This window comes from Astatotilapia calliptera, chromosome 22, assembly GCF_900246225.1.
Source record: "Astatotilapia calliptera chromosome 22, fAstCal1.2, whole genome shotgun sequence".
In the NCBI taxonomy this organism is placed as follows: domain Eukaryota; kingdom Metazoa; phylum Chordata; class Actinopteri; order Cichliformes; family Cichlidae; genus Astatotilapia; species Astatotilapia calliptera.
Genome location: NC_039322.1, coordinates 26,095,557 through 26,123,310, shown reverse-complemented (window position 1 = coordinate 26,123,310; position 27,754 = coordinate 26,095,557). Strand labels below are relative to the sequence as shown.

General features: G+C 42.1%; 1 protein-coding gene across 1 annotated transcript in view; it reads right to left on the bottom strand.

Moving 5' to 3' along the window:
* Positions 1-27,754, bottom strand: part of LOC113015411 (uncharacterized) — a 43,099-nt gene that overhangs the window by 2,953 nt on the left and 12,392 nt on the right. The window contains exons 14-24 of the mRNA XM_026157448.1: positions 27,130-27,193; positions 26,167-26,370; positions 25,897-26,042; positions 22,926-23,044; positions 22,459-22,580; positions 22,257-22,354; positions 16,212-16,348; positions 15,731-15,855; positions 15,221-15,366; positions 9,059-9,161; positions 8,302-8,438 (exon numbers count right to left, since the gene is read on the bottom strand). Coding sequence (XP_026013233.1) covers positions 8,302-8,438; positions 9,059-9,161; positions 15,221-15,366; positions 15,731-15,855; positions 16,212-16,348; positions 22,257-22,354; positions 22,459-22,580; positions 22,926-23,044; positions 25,897-26,042; positions 26,167-26,370; positions 27,130-27,193 — 1,401 coding nt within the window. The remainder of the gene's footprint in view (positions 1-8,301; positions 8,439-9,058; positions 9,162-15,220; positions 15,367-15,730; positions 15,856-16,211; positions 16,349-22,256; positions 22,355-22,458; positions 22,581-22,925; positions 23,045-25,896; positions 26,043-26,166; positions 26,371-27,129; positions 27,194-27,754) is intronic.

Below are 27,754 nucleotides of genomic sequence, written 5' to 3'. Positions count from 1 at the left end.
CATTACTGCAGCTGCAGCCCCAATCCGTCTGTCGATCTCCGGCTCCCTTCTCCCATCACTCGCGAACAAGACCCCGAGATACTTGAACTCCTCCACTTGGGGCAGGAACTCATCCCCGACCCGGAGTGGGCACTCCACCCTTTTCCGGCTGAGAACCATGGCCTCAGATTTGGAGGTGCTGATCCTCATTCCCGCTGCTTCACACAAAATGTGAAATTATTTATCAAATGTTTTAAATGAAAAGGATGGGCATTTAGTTAATTATTTAGATATTTATTTAATTCAAGATTTATCTGGGAACACAATATATGACCCGAAAAAATTAAACAACATTTTCAGGGATTTCTATAAAACTTTGTATTCACCACAAATAAACCCATCTAAAAAACGAAATTGATCAGGTTTTGGACAGCATAACTCTTCCAAAATTATTAGACACTCAAGCAATGGCACTGGATTCGCCACTAACACCAGGTGAACTCCAGGAAGCCCTGATAAGACTGCCCAATAATAAGGCTCCAGGTCCAGACGGCTTTCCTGCAGAATTCTACAAAGAATTCTGGTCGATTCTAGCACCAGTTTTTTACAGAACGTTGTTGGAAATCAAAGAAAAGGGCAGACTTCCATCAAATATGAATTCTGCAAACATTAATCTCCTGCTAAAACCAGGCAAAGACCCTGTATATCCCTCAAGCTATTGTCCAATATCCCTTATAAATGTAGACCTTAAAATAATCTGCAAAGCTCTCTCAAAGAGATTAGAGAAAATAACCCCAGCTTCTGTCTCTTGAGGGGCACCAGGCAGGGATGCCCACTCTCCCCTTCACTGTTTGCAATTTTTATTGAACCACTAGCAGCAGCAATTAGACAGAATTCAGTAATTAAGGGCATAAAATGCAAGAACGTGGAACATAAAATCAGCCTTTATGTGGATGATGTGTTACTTTTTCTCCAAAACTCACAAACCAATATCTCTGGGGTAATTGAATTGATAAACTCTTTTGGAAGAATATCAGATTACTCAATTAACTGGTCAAAATCTACAGTCCTTCCGATTAATTGCTCCCTCCATAATTCTTCTTCTACACCACTGCAATCGGGAAATATAAAATATTTAGGTATTAATGTTTCTCCCAAGCTTGCAGATCTAACTAAATTAAACCATATCCCACTTTTAAAGAAGGTAGAAGATGATCTGGCTAGGTGGAAATGTCTACCCATATCACTCATGGGAAGGGTTGCCGCTATAAAAATGATGGTCTTACCAAAAATAAATTATTTATTCTCAATGATCCCAACTAAACCGCCACAAGATTGGTTCAGATCTCTAGATTCATGTATGTCCAAATTCCTTTGGAAAGATAAACCCCCACGTATAAGCTTAAAAACACTACAAAAGACCAAGGATAAAGGAGGATTAGAGCTACCTAACTTTCAGCACTACTTCTTAGCCAACAGGCTTCAGTTTATCTCAGGATGGCTAAAACATACCTTCTTAGACGAACCTTGGCTAGATGTCGAACAAGCACTTTGCAATAATCTAGAGATTTCAGACCTACCATTTATCAGCTCAAACATCCAACGACATGAATGCTTCAAAAGCATCAACATCAGCTCTTCTCTGACAGCATGGTGGGAGTTTCTAAAATTGACGGCGTCTTCATTAATCCCATGCAAACGTACACCTATCTGGAACAACCCTGACATATTACAAAACAATAATATGATAAACTTTTCAGATTGGAGTGATAAAGGAATCAAATATTTAGAACATATATTAGAAGGAACAGAATTTATTCCATTTGACAGACTAGTTACACAATATGGGATCAACAAGAAAAGATTTTTAGAATATCAACAAATTAAATCCATAGTAAAAAAGAAATTTAAACCGGGTCAAGTTGAACTACAAACACCACCAAGTGTGGTTCAATTTCTCACTCTTAAAACCCCAAAATTACTATCCAAAATATACAGAATGCTTTCTAAAACAGATGAATCAATATCACTTTCTATTGCAAAATGGGAAGCGGATTTATCAGTTAACTTAGACCAAGACTTCTGGTCTCAGATTTTCTTAAAAACCTTTCATCTAATCAGAAATCCCAGTCTTCAATTAATTCAATACAAAATACTACACAGAGTACATTATACAGGTCATCGGATGTTCAAGATGGGCTTTACGTCTACCAACAACTGCTCACACTGTCAAACCAATTCACCGGACAATTATATCCACGCTCTTTGGTTCTGTCCACCAGTTCAGAAGTTTTGGCGCGAGATATGTGAAGACGTATCAAAGTGTCTGAAATGTAACATTCCAACTTCCCCTTTCGTGTCTTTGTTGGGCAGCTTAGATAATGTCACTTCAGAAAAGAATATAGCCCATATGGTTTTCACTGTCCTATGCATAGCCAAGAAAACAGTCCTCATGAGCAGGAAAAATAAAAATAATCTTAATTCTAACCAATATAGAAATTATCTAAGAGATAGATTACATTAGTCTTGATACAGCCTCTGCCACCACATCAGATCAATTGCTCTGGGCTCCTTTGATCAGCTCCATCACCTAGTGGGGGTGGGTGGGGGGGGTCATAGTTTGGTCCCACCTTCGCTGTTGTGATTGGTGTGGGGGTAGGGAAAGGCTTGGGGCGTCGGCAGAATCCCCAGGAGCATCTTCCTTGGAGAGCTCAACCCGGGGTTGCGGTCATGGCCTGTTAAGGGCTCTGTTGGCTCTTAGGTGATGGTTACCTCGTGGCTGCGTGCAGCGGGGCTAGGGGAGGGTCTGTGCTGATGGACGTGGGTTACTGACCTGGTAGCCTGGCTGCCCCTGGATGGGTCCAGGGTGGGCGTGGGGTTCTGGGGGCGCTCCGTCTCCGGGCTGGGGCCCTGGCTGGGCCTTGGGGGCTTGGGTCCTGGTTAGTGTGTCGCCAGAGTTGTGGGCGGGTGGGCATATGGGGGCTCAGCCCTGGCCCGGGGTGCCGCCGGTGCATTGAGCCACCTGAGGAGCTCTTCAGCTGGTGGGGAGGCTGTTACATCTTTGCAGGAGGTCTCTTCTCTCCAGGAGCTCACTCTGCAGGTGGGGGAGATATAGGAGAGGTGGAGGAAGAACTCAGCCTGATCGTCTATTGTCTTGTGTAGTCTGGAAGATGAGTGGATGACGGGGTGGGTGCAGTTTTCTCTGTGGTGGGGCCGGGTAGGCTGTCTTGTGCTCTGTGGGGCCGGGCGGTGCTGGTGGACTGGGCTCTGGTCCGGATGGGCCTGGGCCCCCTTGCCCTTGTGGGTTGCAGATTATAGGGGTGCCTACTGGGGTCAGCGGGGAGCTGGCCCCAAAGAGGGGCCACTTGCCCCTCCCTTCCTTCCCTCCCCATCTCCACCTGCCTCCCTCTTCCTGCTCCACCACAATCACCCACACATGCAGGGCCTTGGGGTGCAGGTGTGCCACCAGGGTGCAGGGGAGGCATCCCCCCCTCTGTCCCCTTCTGGCTACCTGTGCCTCAATTTTATCCCACAACTTAGACATTCACATTACTCACACTCTCATAACACATACATATAGAACCTTGGGGGTGGGCACGCTACACGGCATCCAGAAGACCATCAGGATGTACAACCTCACACCTGGCGCCGTTGCCCACCTCTCAATTTTTAATACACGTAGACGTTGAGGGCTAGCAGGAGGGACCATGCGCTTACCTGCTGCTCTCTGGCAGGTAGCTCCATGCCCTCCTGGGTTTTAAATGCACCTTAGAACACACATGCATCAACACTACAATGAGCGGGTGGAGGGAGGTTTGGAGTCTTCTCTCACCCCCATTCTCTGCGGCCTGCTGGAGCGGGGGGGCTGGGAGGAGGATTTGGCCGTATGATTGGGGTCTGGAGTGTGGGGCCTCCCTGCTGCTGCGGAGTCGGTGCGGTCTGCTTCTCTCCACCCCAGGGATAAGTGTAACACTACCTGGGTCTGGGTGCAGTTTCCCCCTCCAGGGGCAAGGGTACCTAGACCCGGGGCTTAGAGTACGCTTGGGGAGTGTGATTGTGTGTACAGTGTCTCTTTATGTCTGTCTCCACGTTGGGTGAGTGCTGAGTAATTGCATATGAGTGCATGAGGGTGGGAATGGATGTTTGTATCTGTGTGTGCCTGTTTGTCTGTGTCTATATGTCAGGTCGGGTATCAGATGCCACCTCTCTAGGGACATCTCAGGCCCTCCAAGGTATGGAGGCCTATCTCCCCACACCACTCCCCCTGCCAGTGGCAGACGCCCTCAGACATCGGTGCATTGGTGGTTCTTGGTGTCCGGGGATGGGCGTCCAGGTATGCACCGGCTCACTCCTGGTGGCTGCTTGCTGGGGCCTGGAGCCTCGGACTTGCTCGGGCCACTTCGGAGGTGGCCATTCTGTTGGTTTTTGTTTTTTGCCCTTCTCCCCCGTCCCTCTTCTCAGCTGTTTCTCTTTCCCTCTTTCTTTCTCCCCTTCTTTCCTCCAGTCGGCCTCTCAGCCTGGGGCTCGGTCACTCTGGCACAGCTGGCTGCCGGCGGAGCTCACAGGCACGTCACTGCAACCCCCCCTGGCTTCTGCTCCACGGCTGCTGAGTGACCCCTCATTTGGGGCTCTCCTCAGCTCTTTCCGGGATAGTGGCGCGGCTGCCCCTCCGTTGGTCTTCCTTGGTCTCTTGTGCTCTGGGGGCCTCTGGATGTCTGGAGCCTGGATCTCCTCCATACCTGCTTCATGCCCTGGGGGACGGGGCTGTGGCTCCCCACACCCTCTAGCAGATCATTACATGAAGGAACCTTTTAAATACAAGTGGGCTCATGCTCACAGGTGTACACACGGGTGCTCACACACACAAACTACACCCTTTTTGGCGTTTTGTAAATATATTTGATTAGCTTTGGATAATGTTTATTAGCCTAATTGCTAATATACTTTAATGGGACCCATGAGAATGTTGTTTTGTAATAGTATTTTGAATGATAGCCATTATAAGAGATGTTTTGGTTATTGATTGTTGTATGAAACATGGCATTAATTACTTGACTTTGTTATTTATGTATTTATGTATTTATTTTGTCACAGCAGTAGAATGCTGTTTCATTTTCTTCTGTGAATGATAATTTATGTTTTTGACCTTGTTTAGGTCAGATCTTTTTTTTTTCTTCCCGCGATCAGCCCTGATCAGCGCGGGATGGCGAGCCACCCAACCAGCGCTGCATTGCGGTAGGACTTGCGAACCTTTGGACTAAACTGAACTGTTGACACATGACCTCTCACAGGTCAATGAAACTAAAGTCATCTCATACTGGACTAAACCTCATCCCACCTCCCTTTGGAACCTAATAAGCTGTTTTGTATTGTCAACATTATTTTTGTTTGTGATATATATGCATATATTTTTTTGTACATCTGTCTATATATTTCTCATAACAAACATAAAATATATATTTATTTATATTTGAGCTCTATTTTGGTTTCCTGTGTTTTATTCACACACTCAGGCTCCATAGTCGAAGCTACTTCTGATAGCTCATTATCTATGAAGCTGCAGTCAGGTGCCCTGGTCCTTTACCGCATTACATGTGGAAGTACTAACAGTACTTTGAGTTTAATTCCATAAAAAGTGACAAAAACATTAGCGTCCGGTGTTCACTGCGTGGGAAGAACTTCTTTTTACAGCGAAAAAAACCCCTAAACTTCTGAGCAAGTACCTAGCACGCTGCCACGGGAATGTGAAATTGCACTCCACAGAGAAACCCCCAGATCCCCCCCCCCCCCCAATGACATGACAGCTGAGGCACCGGGCAAACCTCCGCCTGCTACACTCCTACTAAAAGCCTCAAAATAGATTTAAGAGCGACAGGACTCAGTGACACTAAATCTTTGATTTATTTATTTTCTGCTGTGTTTTACCTACATCTATTTGAAAGAGTTAGTGTAAACAAAAAAATATTTTATTTGCTGGAATATGCAGAAAATATTGTTAAACAAATTTCTTCAAATCAAAGACTGTTGCATATAATTACATTTTTGCTTGATGCAATGTGTATAAAGTTAAAAGATTAAAACTAATAAAACAAGTTTTAAAAAGAGACTTTTTCATTTGATTACATTTTATATGATGGATTAGGCAGAAAATGTATAATTGGGCTGAAAGATCTATCGCTTTATTACCTATTCAGGTTGTGTATCATGTTTTAAAAAACTAATTACTGTTGAAAATAAGTAAACAGTAAAGTAATGGGATTACGGTTTTTTTAAAGAAATAATCAGTAATTAGTTACTAATTACTTCAAGTAACTTGACCAACACTGCCTGTAACACCCCGGCACAGTCACCCTAGGCACAGTGGAGTAGCAGATCTACTGTGAAACCTGCTTGACTAACTGAACTCCTTATCTTGATGCATGCTCAATAATCCAGGTAAGTAAATCCCAAAAGGTTGATTCTGTTAATCTGGATGTAACATTTTCAGTGGGAGAAATGTTTCGTCACTCATCCAAGTGACTTCTTCGGTCTAAGCTGACTGCAGGTCCCCCCAATCTTATACAGCACATTTGCATAATGACTGAAACTTGCACCACTGCATCAACAATGGGCTGGGAGGTCAGTTCCTTCATCATTAAGATGCAAAATCTCATGATCATTGATCAACAACTACTGCCCAACCCCACTGATCAAAGACCTTACTAATTACTGTTTTCAAGTAATTTGACCAACACTGCTCCTGACCCTCCACAGAGATACAGCGCCTGTGCTGCAGAAAACTGGTCCAACCTTTAAGTCACTAAATAAATGCAGTAGTTAATTTCAAATTTATACTTAAATGTGCTCCAATTGCACAACAATATGTGTGTGTCTGTATATTCCTGCCAGAAATATTTGGCGCTTCCTTCTAAATATTTCTGATGATTAATGAGGTCAGTAAAATGCTGTAGGAGGGAAGCAGGAAGCTATGCCACTGTGCCTAAAACTACTGGTAATTCTCACCATTTACTTTTTCCAAATAAATTAACATCATAACGGCAATGAAATCATATTTTGCATGGTTGGGTCTTAACAAGGTTCCAAGTTCAACATGCAACAAACAGTGAGAGATGCGGGTCTGCTGTGCGATCTGCTTATTACGGCTGTTTACATCCCCCCGCAAGTCAACACAGATCCAAGCACTCAGGGAACTGTACAGTGCGATCAGCAGTCAGAAACCGCGCACACAGAGGCGGCATTTATCACAACTGGGGACTTTAACAAAGGAAACCTGTTTCCTTTGAAAGTTTTACCAAAACTCCACCAACATATTCATTTCAACAGACGAGGGCTGTGTCCCAATTCAGGGGCTGCATCATTCGGAGGACCCGGCCTTTGTGGTCTACGTGGGCGGGGCATCCAAAGACAGAGAAGGCCGGAAGTGCAGGGCTGTGAAATGAGACTATCTAGCCTTCAGATTTGTGTCACCGTTGTCTCGGTGGAGTTTAATAAACTCAGCCATCTGCTCCTTGCTATCTAAAATATAACAGGACACTGCCGTAAATTCTCTACCATCTCACACTTCTGTTTAATCAGTTTGACGTTTATTCAGCTCTGTGAAAACCATAACTTTAATCTCAGCTAAACCGATTTACTCAGGAACAAATAAAACACTGAAAAAAGCCAAACAATAACATTTTTAAGTAATCTAAGTGACTTATATATCATGTTGAAACCTGAGTAGCAAAAGACCGCACAGGGTCTGAAAACGATGTGCCGGGAGTCAGGTGTTCTCGCCGGCTCTAGTGAGCCTCGACTTCCCAGTCAGCTATTGAGCTGGTGGGTAACAGATGTTTCCGCAAACGTTGGAGACGTCTGTAGCTTGCGCCATTGTTGGAAACTGGAATTGGCTGCTGACGACATTGAGACTCAGTCTGCGGATTTTTCAGGAAATGTTAAAGTCTACCCAAATCAAAAACCTTGGCTTAACAGTGATGTTCGCAAGGCGCTGCCAGCACGGAACACTGCGTTTGCCTCCTAGACCACATCTGACTATAAACATGCAAATTACCAACTCCAGAAGACAATTAAATCAGCCAAACATGAGTACAGGGACAGAGTGGAACAGCAATTCGACAAGCACATTGTGTGGGCCACATCCGGGTCATACCAATTTTGCTATATGGGTATAGGAACATAAAAACATGCTCCACTAGACTGAGAAACAGCTTTTTCCCTAGAGCTAGCAAACAAAATGTCATTGTGTGAACACATAATGACAATAAAAGGATTCTAATTCTAATTAATCAGTATATATATAATAAATATAATAAATAAACCTACTTTCTCAGGTGTTTTTCAATGGCCTTCCGTTCATACACCGCTCCTTTGTTTGTTTTCACAGGATCAACAAATAGCTTCTTGGTAAGTGGACAGGTGAGATGAGGAGGTACAAACTCTTTCTCAGGTTCCACCAGTTTCTTTCAAAACAGAAACAGACAGCAAGTTAGTTAGATTTCTGAAAGCATGTAAAATGTTCACAGCAACTCATTTCCAATCAAGAGATTGGACATAGACATAGAAGTGTTTTATATCAAAGCTATAATGGACAACAGGCTTCAAACTAGAAGAGCAGTAGAAAAGAAGAGCCCCTCTCATTGGAATTGATGTACTCTGTAAGACTGAACAATATCATTTTTGGTTTGTGCAGTGTAAAAGAAAGTTGTTCTTATGTTCTGGACTGAAGGAGTGGTGAGGGTGCAGGAGGCAGATGTGTACTAAGAAAAAGCAAGCTGTTTGAGGCTGTGACTGCCTTCTTGAGTTATCGTATTCACAAGATTTTCAGAAAATTCAAGGTTAACGTCAATGAGATTACATTAGAGTACATTTTTAGTAGGTGCCCATCTGGTATCTGTTTGAGAGTCCTAGGTGACCTGTCTTATGAAATAAAAGTGCAAAGCATGCAGAGATACAGACTGGACAGATTCATTACCCGATTTGTTTTAAACAAAAAGCCAGGTACTCTAACCTATAATAACTTCTTACATATTGTCAGATTTCTGCTGTATTATACACCACAAGAACAACATAGGTGATTTACCTTCTCCTTTTCATCCAGTGATTCACCAGCAGTCTCCTCAGTATGTTTTTTGGCTTCTTGTTCATACTTGTCGTGGCTGGTCAGGTATTCTTCAGCTAGAATGCTTCAATTCAAAATAACAGATATTTAATTTAAATACTTCTTCAGCCCACTAACAATTTAATGAGTTGTTTGTGCCTGACAAACGCGTTGCTTATGATGGGATAGTAGACTGCTAAGACAGACAGACAGACAGACAGACAGACAGACAGACAGAATTAATCACAGATGAAGTCAAACTTCAGGGATATCAGTCTGTTTAGTTAGGAAGCATATCCATGAAGTACCATTTTCACCCTAACGGAGATTTGCTGCGTTAATGCAGTTATGGCGTTAATGTTATCTTAACAAGATTAACACTGACAGCACTAATTAATACTAGTGTAGAATGTACTTGAGCAACTGTAGGACTTAGAACATGGTTGGGCGGTGGAAGGAATACTTGGAGGACCTCCTCAACCCCACTGGTACGAGGGGGACGACTCGTTTATCTCCGGGGGTGAGGTCACTGAGGCAGTTAATTAACTCCTTGGTGGCAGTGCCCCTGGGGTGGATGAGGTCCACCTTGAGTTCCCGAAGGCTCTGGATGCTGTAGGGCTGTCTTGGTGTAATATTGCGTAGAGATCAGGGGCAGTACCACATGATTGGCAGACTTTCTTTAAGAAAGGGGACCAGAGGGTGTGTTACAGCTATAGGGGGATCACAATCCTCAGCCTACTTGGGAAAGTCTATGCCAGGGTGCTGGAAAGGAGAGTTTGTCCTTTAGCTGAATCTTGAATACAGGAAGAACAATGCGGTTTTTGTCCTGGTTGTGGAACACTGGAAGAGGTCTTTACCCTCTCGAGGATACTTGAGGGTGCATGGGAGTTTGCTCAACCAGTCTACATGGGTTTTTTGGACTTGGAGAAGGCATTGGACCATGCCCTTCGGAGCGTCCTGTGGGAGGTGCTTTGAGAATACGGGGTGTCTGGCCCATTGCTATGGGCCATTCGATCCTTATACAACCACTGCAAGGGCTTGGTCCGCATAGCCGTTAATAATTCGGACTCTTTTATGGTGGGCTGCCCTTTGTTATTGATTCTGTAAGTAATTTTTATGGACAGAATTTCTAGGCATAGCCAAGTGGGGGAAGGCTTTCACTTGGGTAGTCTCGGAACCTCATCTGTTTTTTGCAGATGATGTTGTTCTGTTGGCTTCATCGGGTGATGGCCTCCAATAGCTCATAGCTGAGTATGAAGCGGTGGGTATGAGAATCAGCACCTCCAAATCTGAGACCATAGTCCTCAACCGGTAAAGAGTGGAGTGCCCACTAAGAGTCAGGGACAAGATCCTGCCTCAAGCGGAGTAGTTTAAGTATCTCGGGGTCCCAGGACACGCTGGACACAAGATTATTATTTATTTATTTATTAACCTTTATTTAACCAGGAAGATCCCATTGAGATTAAAAACCTCTTTTTCAAGGGAGACCTGGCCAAGATAGCCAGCAGCAGATGTCTCACAGTTACAGAAATTACTCAAACACAGGCAGCAACAACACACATGCAACAATAAGTGAAAGAATACAAATAAAATAAAAAAATAAAATTCAATAAAATTCAAATAAAAATAAAAAAGTCAGTTAAAATGACAATCAATCTAATTGAAACAGTTACATGTTATGGACTTGGCCTCAAGGATTCGTAGTTTAGATTTAAAAGCACTTAATGAAATGAATTCAGTCATTTTCCATTCCTTCTGCAGTTTGTTCCAGGCCAAGGGTGCTAAATGGACAAAAGCTCTTTTACCAAGTTCAGTTCGGGCAAATGGAACAGAAAGCAACAAGTAGCCATGCGGACGAAGAGAATACCGACCAGCATGTTTCATTACAAGCAGGGAACATACACTCAACAAAAATATAAACGCAACACCTTTGTTACTGCTCCCATTCCCCATGGGACGGACGTAGAGACCTAAAATTCATTCCAGATACACAATATAACCATCCCTCCCAAACAGTGGTCACAAATCAGTCCAAATGTGTGGTAGTGGGCACATCTGCTATATTGAGATAATCCATCCCACCTCACAGGTGTGCCACATCAGGATGCTGATCTGACATCATGAGTAGTGCACAGGTGTACCTCAGACTGCCCACAACAAAAGGCCACCCTGGAATGTGCAGTTTTGTCTCACAGCAAAATGCCACAGATGCCACAAGCAATGAGGGAGCGTGCAATTGGCATGCTGACAGCAGCAATGTCAACCAGATCTGTCGCCCGTGCATTGAATGTTCATTTCTCAACCATAAGCCGTCTCCACAGGCGTTTCAGAGAATATGGCAGCACATCCAACCGGCCTCACAACCGCAGACCTCGTGTAACCACACCAGTCCAGGACCTCCACATCCAGCAGGTTCACCTCCAAGATCGTCTGAGACCAGCCACCCAGACAGCTGCTGGAACAATTGGTTTGCACAACCAAACAATTTCTGCACAAACTGTCAGAAACCGTCTCAGGGACGCTCAACTGCATGCCCGTCGTCCTCATCGGGGTCTTGACCTGACTCCAGCTCGTCGCCGTAACAGACTTGTGTGGGCAAATGCTCACATTCGATGGCGTCTGGCACGTTGGAGAGGTGTGCGCTTCACGGATGAATCATGGTTCACATTGTTCAGGGCAGATGGCAGCTGAGAATGTCCCAGTTCTTGCATGGCCAGCATACTCACCGGACATGTCACCCATTGAGCATGTTCGGGATGTGCTTGACCGGCGTATACGACAGCGTGTACCAGTTCCCATGAATATCCAACAACCTCGCACAGCCATTGAAGTGGAGTGGACCAACATTCCACAGGCCACAATTGACAATCTGATAGACTCCATGCGACGATGTGTTGCACTGCATGAGGCAAATGGTGGTCACACCAGATACTGACCGGTTCTGGGTCCCCAGACCCCCAATAGCGCAAAAAACTGCACATTCCAGGGTGGCCTTTTGTTGTGGGCAGTCTGAGGTACACCTGTGCACTACTCATGATGTCAGATCAGCATCCTGATGTGGCACACCTGTGAGGTGGGATGGATTATCTCAATATAGCAGATGTGCCCACTACCACACATTTGGACTGATTTGTGACCACTGTTTGGGAGGGATGGTTATATTGTGTATCTGGAATGAATTCTAGGTCTCTACGTCCATCCCATGGGGAATGGGAGCAGTAACAAAGGTGTTGCGTTTATATTTTTGTTGAGTGTAGATAAGAAGGCAGCAACCCAAGTATCGCCTTATATATAAAACTGTATAAATGAGAGTTCCTCCGACTTACCAAAGCAGGCCATCCTACCTGAGAGTATAACTCACAGTGGTGAGTCTGAAATTTACAGTTAGTGATGAACCTCAGAGAAGCATGATACACAGAATCAACCATTCGAAGACATTGAGCAGAAGCATTCATATATAGAATATCACCATAATCCAGCACAGGCAAGAATGTTGCAGCAACAAGCCGCTTCTTTGTATTAAAAGAGAAACACAACTTATTTTGAAAATAAAATCTCAATTTTAACTTCAGGTTTTTCACAAGATTCTCTACATGTGGTTTGAAGGTAAGCGAGTCATCAATAAAGATTCCCAGATATTTATAGGTGTGAACCAACTCTATTTTATTACCTTCAAGAGTGGTTACTGATGGGATTGTTTGGGCTCGTCTCCTTGATTTAGAAAACAACATGAGCTTTGTTTTGTCTGCGTTGAGAACAAGTTTAAGCTGAAGTAATGAGTGCTGGACAGCAGAAAAGGCTTTCTGCAAGGAGTCAATGATTATATCTCTCTGCTGGCCTGGGAATGCCTTTGTGTTCCCCAAGCTGGAGGAGGTGGCCAGGGAGAGGGAGGTCTGGGCTTCTCTGCTTGGGCCCCGGACAAGCGGAAGAAGATGGAAGGATGTTTATAAATCAAACCACCAATTCATTGGAGTTACATCTTGATAAGTAAAGGTGCACACCTTTTATAAATGGCCATTTATTAGTAGTGCTACCCATACCTTGCGTTGGGCACTGTAATGATTCTGATGTATAATTCTGATACCTCTCCAACAACCATAGAACAGCTGCTGGGCAATCCCATGTTGACAGATGACAGATGGCAAATGACAGACTGATAATCACTATTCAAAATGTGAATGTTACAGAAAAAGTTCTGGTAGTTCACTGTCCAGATACCCAGTTTTTTTCTTTCTTTTTTTTTCATTTATATTTTTGTATTTTTTGTAGTCATAAAAAACTGAAATTTCTATTACGGAATGTGAAAAACAGAAAAGTTTCTGTTTTTCACAAAATTAGAGGGATTTTATTAGAGACATAGTTAAGCATTTTGCAATTTGGCATAATTTGTGAAATTTGAAAGTTGAAAAGAGATTTTTGATGGGAAACTGGTCTCCAAGCATCGTGAGAGATAGAGCTGTGTGGTAAGTGCGAATTTATTGAGGTGGAAATCATAGGAGATTCATGATACTGTTTTCTAAAAGTCTTCTTTTGCTGCTCGTTCAGTGAATATTGGTTAGAGAGTGACGAAACGTGGAGTTTTGCAATCTGTGGGGATGTCAGCTTTCACAGGGGATTGGTGCTTTGTGTTTATATCTTTTTGAGGAATCTATTTACATACTCTTTAATCGTTCATTGTTTTAGCTGTTTGGTGTTTGTTGAAATGGTCTTGTTTTGGAGAAATCAGACTTCAACAGGTTGATTGTTTAGTGCTTAATTATTTTGTGTGGTATGAATGGCCATAAGGGATGTTTATATCAGTTGGGAAAAGCTGTAAAATGTGAAAATACAGTTAAAAGTCAAAAATGTCTACTGTGCTTGTTTTTGTTCAGCAGCAGATCAGACGAAGAATCATAGTGAAGAATAGTAAACAATCATAAATGGCTTCAAGTGCACATTCAGGCCTGTGAGACTCAAACACTGTAACACACTAAATTCAGACACTGAGCCATGGCTCTGTGCTACATTCAGACATGTCTGCATCTCTGCCATTCAAAGAAACTTTATATATAATTTATTTTATGTAATATTCAATACTAAACTGTACATTTAATCTTTTTAAAGGAAGCAACATGTAATTCAATATTTTCAAACCTTATTTTTAAAGGTATCACTTTAGCCAGCTCCTAATTTGATTAATTCTCTTCACTAAGCTTTGCAGTCTCCAATATCATTGAAATGCAGCCAGATTCTGCTCATTTGACATTTTTGATCATTTCTTCACTTTTTTCCAGAAACACTTGCTTTTAAATCTGGCTTCCCATCTCTCTGTGTACCTGGTCTGTACCAGTACACTTGTTGTCTTCGGAATGTCTGCCCTCCTTTCACACAATGGTATGATCCCAGTCTCTGTCTTTTAAATGTGATCATCAAAGTAAAGTCCTACCCCTGCATTGACTCTCAGCAGGGCTGCAGGGCTCCCATCGGCCTTTAATAACTGAAACACGACACTATCTCGCGGGGCGGGAAATTTTCGGTGTTCTATACTTTACCTATTGTATGGGGTGAATCGACAAATATTGACTGAATTAACTGAAACCCAATGCAGGTTAAAATATTTTGAATGTTGAGCTAAAAATCTTAATTTGGATTGAATAGAGCCTGTCTTAACCCTTCCCTGAACTCTGTGCTACATTCTTCCTTCTTCAGCTTCCATCATTTAATCCTTGGCTCTACATTCACTCGCCTCCTCTTCTTGGTTTCCGAAGTGGTGTCAGGGAAGAAGGCCTACCTACCTTGTTCCCTGATACCACGTTGCAGTTTCCTGTCTCTTTTATATTGCACCTTCTACATAAGATGTAGAAGGTGCAACTTCCTCCGCTCGAATACATCACAAAATGCTTCTCTCTCTTCTTGAAGTATGTGTTCACCACAGCCATTTCCATCCTTTGGGAACTATCTATCTATTATGGCTTGTGTATGAAGCCCAAATGAAGCCTAATCTGCTTCTTGAATTTTCAAACGGTTATTGGCATTCATCAAAAATAATAATCATGAAAGAGTAGACATTTTAGTACTTTCATTCAACTTTGAAAGATTTCCCCATAATATTAAGTTATCTGCTGCAGGAGTTGTGGAACAGGTGTGTGAGGGTTGTCATCTTACCTGTCCAATGGATCTTCAGGCTCAGGGCTGATTAGTAATCCGAACACCGCATCGAAGATTTCTCTCATGGTGATTTGGGCATTGTAGTTCCGGTCAAAAATGTTGTGGCAGATACGCCCTACATTGTTAATGTTGCAATGGTATATCTTTAATAATGTTAAGAAAAAAAAAAATGGAGGCACCTACATGTACACGTAAAAACAGGTTTTGCAAAAGTCTAGAGTGATGGTGTTAAAACTTTATATTTGGAAGAAAGCAGTTATAAAAATAGTCACTTTTCCCCACTACTGCGGGATTTAGATTGACCATGAGTAGTTTTGTCAGTGTAAAATGGGACAGGACTAAATTTCTACTCTGAATGGAATTACTCTCAATGGAATCTCTGTAGTTTCTCATATGAGTGTACACACATTATCTTGACCAAGAGTTCATTTGGTACTTGCCTGAAAATATTCAAAAAATCTGTGCTTTTGTGTGACTTGAACTAGACCCATTTGTTTGGCAGGATACGCGACTTACAAAGCGAACACTTGGAGGCTTCACTGGGTAGTCAGGACCAAACTGACAGAAGAGATCAAAGACGCCATTCTCATAAGGAGTTTCAGGAGGACCCTCCATGATAATCTTCCAGAAAGCTGAAATGTTTAAAAATAAGATATAGCAGTTTAAAACTCTACTTACAGATAGTTTAAAAAAAAAAAAAAGTAACTTTAATGTTTTAATTTTTTTCAAGTAAAATTAGAGAGTCTGTGAGAAATGTATGAAATTAATTACACTGTAATGTGATTACTGAATTTAGTACAGTAATGTGTTATACTACTGCATTACTGAAAAGTAATGTGATTATTATAATATGTTGCTTTGGAATGTGTTATGATGACAATGAACAAATATTTTAGCACAAGTCTTAGGTCTTGATCATTAGTAACAGAATCAGAATATTCAAAACAAAATTACAGAAATAGAAACAGAAATTAAAAATGTCACTTACTGAAGTCACTTTCTAATGGAAAGATGGTAATGTAGGGGTGTGGGTCACAATGCAAACTCTTCAGCTCCTCTAGTATACGTTTGTCTTTCTCCATGAAGCGTCCATGTTTGTCCTCCTGAATCTTCTTTTTCAGAACACTAGTTCGAAACATTAATGTTAGTGATTATTTTTGCAGTTGTAGTTCACTTCTCACAAGAGAAGACAAAGTCTGAAATATTAATTAAATGTGTATTTGTATGTAATAGGCTGTAAGTAAAATTAAATCTTTACTTTCCTGTACTTTCCAGCATGTTCAATTCAATGATCAGCTAAATCAGTTTAAGACATAACAATATTGAGCAAGTTAAGCTTTTCAACTGCTACAGCTTGGCATTGCTTAACCAAATCTTTTGATTGTTCATCCTGGAAAAAAGGGTGACTGTCAAAAACCCATTCTTAAAAGGCAACCACAGAGAAGCAAATGAGGTATTATGTGACAACAGATCTTATGTGGGTAAGAACAACCCCAGGTTTCTCTTCAGCACTGTATCCAGGCTGACAAAAAGTCAGAGCTCTTTTGAGCCAACCATCCCTTTAACGTTAACTAGTAATGACTTCATGAATTTCTTCACAAATAAAATTTTAATCATTAGAGAAAAAATTACCAATAATCATCTCACAGATGTAACATTATCTACAGCTACTTTTAGTACCATTGATATTCATTTACAGAATTGAATTCAAAATCCTGCTCCACACATACAAGGTCTTAAATAATCAGGCCCCATCTTATCTTAATGACCTTGTAGTACCATATCACCCTGTTAGAGCACTTTGCTCTCGCACTGCAGGCCTACTTGTTGTTCCTCGAGTATTTAAAAGTAGAATGGGAGGGAGAGCCTTCAGTTTTCAGGCCCCTCTTCTGTGGAACCAGCTTCCAGTTTGGATTCGGGAGACAGACACTATCTCTACTTTCAAGATTAGGCTTAAAACTTTCCTCTTTGCTAAAGCATATAGTTAGGGCTGGACCAGGTGACCCTGAATCCTCCCTTGTTTATGCTGCAATAGACGTAGGCTGCCGGGGATTCCCATGATGCATTGAGTTTTTCCTTTCCAGTCACCTTTCTCACTCACTATGCATTAATAGACCTCTCTGCATTGAATCATATCTGTTATTAACCTCTGTCTCTCTTCCACAGCATGTCTTTTATCCTGTCTTCCTTCTCTCACCCCAACCGGTCGCAGCAGATGGCCCCGCCCCTCCCTGAGCCTGGTTCTGCCGGAGGTTTCTTCCTGTTAAAAGGGACTTTTTCCTTCCCACTGTCGCCAAAGTGCTTGCTCATAGGGGGTCATATGCTTGTTGGGTTATTCTCTGTATCTATTAATGTACGATCTACTGTACAATATAAAGCGCCTTGAGGTGACTGTAGTAGGGATTTGGCGCTATATAAATAAAATTGAATTGAATTGAATTACAAAGCACCGCTCGGGTTCAGATCACCCTGTTTGTTTACTACTCTGCAACCATCTCATCCATAACTGCAATGTCCCTGGCAGTGATGGACAGGAGGTGTAATGGAGAGTGTGCTGCTTCCTCACTGCTTATTGGTGCTTGCATTTGTGATATGGGTGAGTGTGAGAGTGCAAATGTGAGTGGGAATTTTTACTTTTTTTTTCCAAATCCCTGTTCGAACATAAGAGTGTCCATAAGTGCATGTGGCACCAGGACGCTCTAGGCCGTAGGTCGATGATCGATTTTGTAATCGTATCAGCAGACCTGCAACCATATGTTCTGGACACTCGGGTAAAGAGAGGGGCTGAGCTGTCAACTGATCACCACCTGGTGGTGAGTTGGATCAGGTGGCGGGGGAGGACGCTGGACAGACCTGGTGCACCTAAACGCGTAGTGAGGGTGTGCTGGGAACGTCTAGCAGAGGCCCCAGTCCGCGAGATCTTCAACGCACACCTCCGGCAGAGCTTCAACAGCATTCCGAGGGAGACTGGGGACATTGAGTCCGAATGGACCATGTTCAGCGTCTCCATTGCCGAAGCTGCTGCATTGAGCTGCGGCCGCAAGGTGGTTGGTGCCTGCCGCGGTGGTAATCCCCGAACCAAATGGTGGACACCAGAGGTGAAGGGAGCCACCAGGCTGAAGAAGGAGTCCTATCGGGCTTGGTTAGCCTGTGGGACTCCGGAGGCAGCGGACAGGTATCGACAGGCCAAGCGGAATGCGGCTCGGGCAGTGGCTGAAGCAAAAACTCGGGTGTGGGAGGAGTTCGGAGAGGCCATGGAAAAAGACTTTCGGACTGCCTCGAAGAGATTCTGGCAAACCGTCAGGCGTCTCAGGAGGGGAAAGCGGTGCTCTACCTGCACTGTGTATAGTGCTGGCGGAGCGCTACTGACGTCGACTGAGAAAATTGTCAGGCGGCGGAAGGAATACTTCGAGGACCTCCTTAATCCTACTGACACGTCTTCCGAGGAGGAAGCAGAGTCTGGGGATGAGGGGAATGACCCGCCAATTTCCGGGGGCGAGGTCACTGAGGCAGTTAAACAACTCCTTGGTGGCAGAGCCCCTGGTGTTGATGAGGTCCGCCCCGAGTTCCTGAAGGCTCTGGACGTTGTAGGGCTGTCCTGGTTGACACGCCTCTGCAATGTTGCGTGGAGATCAGGGGCAGTACCTGTGGACTGGCAGACCGGGGTGGTGGTCCCCATCTTTAAGAAGGGGGACCGGAGGGTGTGTTCCAACTACAGGGGGATCACACTCCTCAGCCTCCCTGGGAAAGTCTATGCCAGGGTGCTGGAAAGGAGAGTTCGTCCGCTAGTCGAACCTCGGATACAGGAGGAACAATGCGGTTTTCGTCCTGGTCGCGGAACACTGGACCAGCTCTTTATCCTCTCCAGGATACTTGAGGGTGCATGGGAGTTTGCCCAACCAGTCTACATGTGTTTTGTGGACTTGGAGAAGGCATTCGACCGTGTCCCTCGGGGTGTCCTGTGGGAGGTGTTGCGGGAGTATGGGGTGTCTGGCCCATTGCTACGGGCCATTCGATCCCTATACAACCGTTGCAAGAGCTTGGTTCGCATTGCCGGCAATAAGTCGGACTCGTTCCCGGTGGGTGATGGGCTCCGCCAGGGCTGCCCTTTGTCTCCGGTTCTGTTCATAATTTTTATGGACAGGATTTCTAGGCGCAGCCAAGTGGCGGAGGGCTTTCGCTTCGGTGGCCTCAGAATCTCATCTCTGATTTTTGCAGATGATGTGGTTCTGTTGGCTTCATCGGGTGAGGGCCTCCAGCTCGCACTGGAACGGTTCGCAGCCGAGTGTGAAGCAGCGGGAATGAGGATCAGCACCTCCAAATCTGAGGCCATGGTTCTCAGCCGGAAAAGGGTGGAGTGCCCACTCCGGGTCGGGGATGAGTTCCTGCCCCAAGTGGAGGAGTTCAAGTATCTCGGGGTCTTGTTCGCGAGTGATGGGAGAAGGGAGCCGGAGATCGACAGATGGATTGGGGCTGCGGCTGCAGTAATGCGGACGCTGCACCGGTCCGTCGTGGTGAAGAGGGAGCTGAGTGTAAAAGCGAAGCTCTCAATTTACCGGTCGATCTACGTCCCTACCCTCACCTATGGCCACGAGCTGTGGGTAGTGACCGAAAGAACGAGATCGCGGATACAAGCGGCGGAAATGAGCTTCCTCCGAAGGGTGGCTGGCCTCTCCCTTAGAGATAGGGTGAGAAGTTCGGCCATCCGGGAGGGGCTCAGAGTAGAGCAGCTGCTGCTCCACATCGAAAGGAGCCAGCTGAGGTGGTTCGGGCATCTGACAAGGATGCCCCCTGGGCGCCTCCTGGGTGAGGTGTTCCAGGCATGTCCCACCGGGAGGAGGCCCCGGGGCAGACCCAGGACACGCTGGAGAGATTATATCTCTCGGCTGGCCTGGGAACGCCTTGGTATTCCCCCGGATAAGCTGGAGGAGGTGGCTGGGGAGAGGGAGGTCTGGGCCTCTTTGCTTAGGCTGCTGCCCCCGCGACCCGGCCTCGGATAAAGCGGATGAAGATGGATGGATGGATGGATGGATGGATGAATTGAATTATGGAGTGGTGAACCCAAGTAGTAATATAAAGGCACTTTTTTGCCCCACCACCACCCCATTTGGTTCAAATTGTTGCCACCAGGTATGGGGGAGATTAGGAGAGAACAAAAGGCAGCCAACATCCAAAGAAGAGCTTTGACTGTCCTTCAAGAAGCCTGGAGAACTATTCCTGACTGCTTAAAAGAATTACAAGAAAGTTTACCTAAGGGATTTCGGGCTGTGTTCAATGTGCTGGCCACACTACAATTGACTTTCAAGCTTGTTATAATTGTATAATTCTAATATTTTAATGAATGTTTGCACATGCTTCAATAAATCGCTATCAGTGTTAGGAAGGTTACTTTTAAATGTATTCCACTACAGATTACAGAATACATGGCCCAAAATGTATTTTGTAACATATTCCATTAAGTTACTCAATGAGAGTAACGTATTCTGTATACTGGGATTATTTAATATATTGTCATGCTTTTTACAACTACATGAATGTACTATTGCTGTGTGATTTATTACTATTACTGAAGGCTACTCGCCATACCAATACCAACTAGATTTTTAAATCTTAACAAAAAATGAGTAACAGTAGTGTGGACATTAGGTAAGGCTGCACTTTTTGCAGTGATTTCATATAAACAAAACTATTTCTGTATCAGTAATTTGTTTTCTTTTTAACGTCTGTTAATAATCATGTGGAACTGCACATGATTATTTGCAGCTAGCAGGTTGCTAATGCTATCCATCAAGTCTGAGAACATCATGTTAATCCCGAAGGCTGCTCCAAAAGTGATCAGATTATATTTTAAATATCTGTTCAATTCTCTTCCAAACCCCAGCTGTTTATTGTAAGTTTTGAGTGTTTACTAAAATAAAAATAAAAGCGTTCTAACATCTCACTTGTTTGTTTTTATTCAGGCATACATGTATACTATTTTTATTAAGAGGGATTAAGCTTGAGTTTCTGTCATGCAGTGATTGTGCTCAACTGTAGGAAGCTTATTAGACACTATGAAACAGACAATACGTAACAGCGAATTTTGCCAAAGTGCGTAAGATACTTTTCTAAATTATCTTTTCTTAAAGAACTCTACTACATCATGTCTAATTTTTTTGTGCGTCATGTGTAATTTCCATTGCAAATATTAATCTCACTTAAATCAGGAGGGGATGACAGTAAAAACTACAGACCTGTGATGTCATCAAGTACACTGCCGTTCCAATTGAAGAACGATCGCACTGCGTTCCTGGGAAGTCCAGACTCCCATGTGAACTCGCATTTTCGCTAGTCTGGACTTCGTACTTGAGTATTGAGAAACGGCCTAACAGTCTGCAGCCTATGAACTAACCTCAGCTAACGCCGTTTAACAATGTTAAGTTGCTGGTAGCCTTCATTAATAGTAATAAAAATCATACAGCAATAGTACATCAAAGATAATGAAGTTTCACCCATCCCATTCTTCTTATGAAGTGGTGTTGGAATTTCCAAGTAAGAAATGCATTCCTACCTGTGCACTGATGGCTTTGGGTCCATTGTGTAACTGACACCACCAGCATTAACAGGGCGCTTACATTAAAGCCTCTTATTGCAGGTTTTGTTTGGGTTTCCAGCAATCAGAATCAGAGAAACTGTATTAATCCCAGATGGAAATTGAGATTAAAATTTTTTTTTGAAAAAGGGCTGCTCGCCTGCATTTAAGCACCAAAGTTGGAGAAGGGATAGAGAGGGATAGCCTAACATTGTATTTTAAATATGTAATGCCGGTACATGTATTCCGTTACTCCCCAACACTGATCGCTGTACCTATTTCCCTTTTTAAAAAAATAAATTACGCACAATTTCTGCATCTTTCACAGTGCTAGACTATAAATGACTCAATACTTTTGCACAGTAATGTATGTTAAAAGATGTACTTACTTAATACTCAAAACATTTGTGCTTGACAAGTATTTTAAAAACTATCCATGCAAAACTGTATTCTGTCACTTACTTCTGTGTAACTGTCACTTTACTGCTTATCTGGCTTGGTAAGACAGCCTCTGGAAGTGTATCGTACCCATGAGTAGCAAAGTAACTACTCAGAAAACTCTGAAAAATAAATAAATATACAGCAACAAATTGTTGCATCTTTAGAGGCCTGTGTTTTAAAGGGGTTAATGCAGATCTCATCAGGGAATAATCAATGGACAAACTTTAGTGATGGAGGCTGGGTCAGCTTTGGTTTTACATTTTCTCATCTCCAAAGAAAGAACGGTCTCAGTTTCAAAAAGTTGTAAACCATCCTTGCTTGTCTCTGGGTTGAAGCAGCAGCCACCTGAAAAAAAAGAAATATAAGATTGTCAGTAGCTTAACTGCAAGCTGCCCATGCATTATTAAACATAGTGAAAAAGGAACATTCTAATGAAATAAACCTTTTGATAAATGTGATGAAGTTAAAAAAAAAAAAGACCATCTATAAAACAGTGCTTATTAATAAAAGGTGATATATTCAAAGACACAGAATGGACATTTTAGATTTTGTTTTTTAGTAATTTTCACAAATTAAATACAACAAAATGGCTCCAGTGCAAATATCCTCAGCATTTCTATCACTCCTCACAATGTTTAATTGAGAAGTTTTGAGATAAACTAAATATGATATTTCAAGAAAAATATATACCTGTTGCAATGCTGATTCCATGTAGAATATTATTTTCTACTTTTCCAAGAAGAATCGAATCCACAACGACGTTAGATTTTATTAGGTTGATGGCAGCTTCATCTGGCTTGTTTAAAGACCTGGATAAATATACAGACATGTAGACAAATATAAATATACACTACCAGTCAAACGTTTGGACACACCTTCTAGGTTTTTCTTTATTTTTATTACTTTCTACATCGTAGCTAGATACTGAAGACATCAAATACATTATATAAAGCAACATATATGGAATTATGTAGCAAAGAAAAAATTGACGAATAACTCTAAATATGTCTTGCATTTTAGATTCCTCAAAGTAGCCACCCTTTGCTTTGTTGATAGCGCTGCAAACCCTCGGCCTTCTCTCAGTGAGCTTCATGATGCAGTCACCTGAAATGGTTTTCACTTCACAGGTGTATCTTGTCAGGGTTCATTTGTGGAATTTCTTGCCTACTAAATGGCGTTGAGACCATCAGTTTTGTTGTGCACAAATCAGGTTGGTACACAGCTGACAGCCCTATTTGACAACTGTTAGCTTATTGGTTCTTGCCTAATATGAATTCTAAGTAAAGAGAAATGACAGTCCATCATTACTTTAACTTCCTAGGACCTGGCGTCCACATATGTGAACATCACATTTTGGGTTATTTAGACCAAAATACTCAATTTTGCTCTACAAGGGCCTGATATCCACTTACGAGGACATTATACTGCTACTGTTCTATTGAAATTTTAAACAAATATCCTCATATGTGGCTCTCATTTTTCTTAGAAACAAAAACAAACAGAAATCTGGTAATTCTTTGTTTTTACATTCATCAGGTCCCACTCAGCCCAAATATCAAAGAGAAATTAAAAATGCATGCTGTGGAAGAGTTCGGGTCTTAGGAGGTTAAGAACTGAAGGTCAGTCAGTCAGGAAAATTGATAAAACTTTGAAGGTGTCCCTAAGTGGAGTCGCAAAAACCATGTGCTACGACATAACTGGCTCACATGAGGACCACCCCAGGAAAAGAAGACAAAGAGTCACCTCTGCTGCTGAGGATAAATTCACCTGATTAAGATAAATGCCACACAGAGTTCTCTATAGCAACTGTTCAGAGGACACTGCACGAATCAGGCCTTTATGGTCAAATTGCTGCTAAAAAACCACCACTAAGGAAAAATGACAAGCAGAAGAAATTTATTTGGGCCAAGAAGCACAAGAAATGGACATCAGACCAGTGAAAATCTGTGCTTTGGTCTGATCAGTGCAAATTTGAAAGCTTTGGTTCCACACGCTGTGTCTTTGTGTGAAGCAGATAAGGTGAATGATGATCTCTACATGCATGATTCCCACTGTGAAGCATGGAGGAGGAGGTGTGATGGTGTGGGGATGCTTTGCTGGTGACACTTTTGGGGATTTAATCAAAATTGAAGGCACACTGAACCAGCATGGCTACCACAGCATCCTACAGCGACATGCCATCGCATCAGGTTTGTGTTTATATGGACCATCATTTATTTTTCAACAGGACAATGACACACACTCGGGGCTGTGTAAGGGCTATTTGGAGCAAGAGGGAGAGTAATGGAGTGCTGTGCCAGATGGCTTGGCAATCACAGTCACCTGACCTAAACCCAATCGAGATGGTTTGGGATAAGATGGACCGCAGAGTGAAGGCAAAGGGCCAAAAACTGCTCAGCATCTCTGGGAACTCCGTCAAGAGGGAATCCCAAAAGTGTGCAAAGCCGTAACCAAAGCAAAGAGTGGCTATTTTGAATAATCTAAAATATAAAACATGTTTTGAGTTATTTCACACTTTTCTGTTTACTACATAATTCCACGTGTGTTTATTCATAGTTTTGATGCCTTCAGTGAGAATCTACAATGTATATAGTCACGAAAGTAAAGAAAATACACTAAATGAGTAGGTGTGTCCAAACATTTCAAACATTAAACCCATTTGACCTTAAATGCAGGAACAATAACACATAAAAGACAATCCTACTGATGCATCTATCACAAGGCATGATGCATACAAAGAGATAAAACGAGACAAAATATGCAATTTATGCATCTATACCACTATACTCAGTGGTACAATTGGGCTTTAACCATTCAGAACAACATTTTTGGTTGGTGTGTCCATAAATTGTGGTCATAGTATTCCAGAACCTAGCTTGTCCTATAAAAAAAAAGGAGTGAGTATGGAGGGAGTAATGGTTTTAAAGTGGCAACATTACTGTCAGCTTAACAAACATCAGCAAACACGCAAACTCTTTGTATCCAGTTTGTACAGCAAAATAAAAACATAAAGTAAACACAAAATAACAACTATAAAACTAGTCAAGGTAACAACAGATTAAAACCCAGTTATAATGAAGGCTATGCAGTTCTGAACAGATGGGTTTCGAGACATGATTTGAAAGCAGAAATGTGTGCGAGATACTCATTGCGAGATGGAGATGGAGAGGAAGAAGCGAGGTTAGACTTAAAGATAAGGACTCCTCACAGTGGTGTCTGACAAACCAGAAATCTAAATCTTACATGTCTTCATTTTTTAAAATCAGATATTTTATCTATATATAATGTGAAGTTATATTTTATGTGAAGTTTTGTTGTACTTTTTAATGTTAAATGATTGAATCCACAGATGTGACTTAACAGATTTTACTTTGAGTAATACCTAGGCTATGCACATGCACAAGTAACATTATGACCAAATATAGCTATCCTCAAAAGAGATGATATAACATTAAGTATATTAATTGTCCAATTTACTTTTATGTTCCTAACCCTACTTTTAACCCTTTATGGGGGGGAAATAGCTTAAGGGGCGTTGTGTTGTTTTGCTTATTGACAAAAGCATGAAGTGAATGCTCAAAATCACAGAATGATTATTTCAATTAATAAGCAACAATAAACTATTAGATTATAGTTAACTTGCATAGTAAAGGAAATTTACCCAACATCATTTCCATCGGTGAGACATAGAATGCGGAGTCTGCAATCTGGGAATTTTAGCTTTACTTTGTTCAGCTCATTCATTCCGTGTTGCAGCGCATCATACAGCAATGTACGTCCAGATGCCTTAAGAGTGCGCACACGCTCCTAGAAAAGTGTGTAGATATATTTCATTTTTTCATATCATGTAGAAATTAAGAATATGCATTAACCTAAAGATTTACATTACACACTAAACATTACAGATTTAACACACAAAATGTTTATTTACCTTAAACTTTTCCAGTGTTTCTGTAAATGTGTGAACAGTTTTCACTCTAGAGTCAAATGTAACGAGGCCAATGACATGATGAAAATCATAAGCCATAGTCCTTGATGCAAAATTATCAAAAAGCTCCTTGACAGCATGGATTTTTTCTATTTCCACACTTCCGTAGCATTTCTTGGACATCGATGAACTTGTATCAATCAGTACCTAATGAAATAAAAGTGTAGCAACAATTTGTCTTTCCTTATTTAATCACTCATATTTTACAGACATACAAATCGAGCAATATGTAATATGTGTCACAAATTGTTCTGTCTCCAGTTTTATTCCTTTTCCCAGTTTGTTTCTTTCTTTTATATTTTAAGACTTTCCTTCCTTTTCTGACTTTTATTTAAACCCTGTCCTGCCACATGCAGTCTTTGTGACTCTTTGTGTAAACTAGATCACTGCTCTGTTGGCCAGAGGGGCCGATGGCGCGATATGGCAGCCTGGCAGTTCTGTCCCCAGGGCAGCTGTGGCTACAACTGTAGCTTGCCTCCACCAGTGTGTGAATGTGAGAGTGAATGAATAGTGACATTGTAAAAGCGCTTTGGGTTCCTTGAAAAGCGCTATATAAATGCAATCCATTATTATTATTATTATTATTATTATAGCATTAGCTCTGTCTGTTTACCTATTTTACTCAGTTTGCAACCAGTCTGTGACATTACTGCACCCACATGTATTGTCTGCTTTAGAAGATAATGTTTTGAATCTCCAAAACAAGAAGCTTAAGAATTTTAGGTCTCAGTAAACGTTCTGTAAACCATTTCTTACGTTACCATTTCCTTTTTGCATTTATTACCTCTACCCTTACTGTAAATTAGTTCCAAACTGACCCCTAAAAGCCTCTTAGTTTTTTTTTTTTAAAATCATGCCATTTACAGAAAGTACAAAGTGAAGGAAGTAGTAAAGAATTGAAGTTACCAGTACAGCTTCCTTTGGGGATCTTGTTGTGTCAAAAGAGAGGTCATCCCTATGGTCACCAGTTCTACAGGAATGTTAGGAAATTTCAAATTTTTAGAGTACTGTGCAAAAGTCCTGAGCCACCTGTCATTTCTTCATATTTAGCTACCAATGAGCAAAAAGTTCTTTCAATTTCTAGAAGAAGTCTTTAGCAGTGGCTTTCTAGTTTTCTTTGGAAGGTCTTTTAGTTTTTCTTTGGGCACTGGCTGCATTTTCTCTCATTTTTAATCTAGTCCTTGTATGTTAGGTCATACAGTGACCATTTATAAACTGTGTAGTGTCAGTGTAGGAGAATCTTCAAGGAGATACTTTTTACATTCTTTGAGTACATTTCAGAGCCTGTACTTTTTCACTTTAACTTGAATAAAGAAGTTGGTTCAGTACTTCAACTTTTACTGGAGTATTTTTTAGCATAGCTATCTGTACTTCTACTGAAGTAAACAAAGTCTGAACTTTTGTCAGTGCTACACATCACAGACAACTTATCAAAGAGCCAATTAAAAAATTTATCTTTAAGGATAATAAGAGCTTTAAGATAATAAGATTACAATAGCTCTGACAGTAACTCAAAATAATATTTTTCATT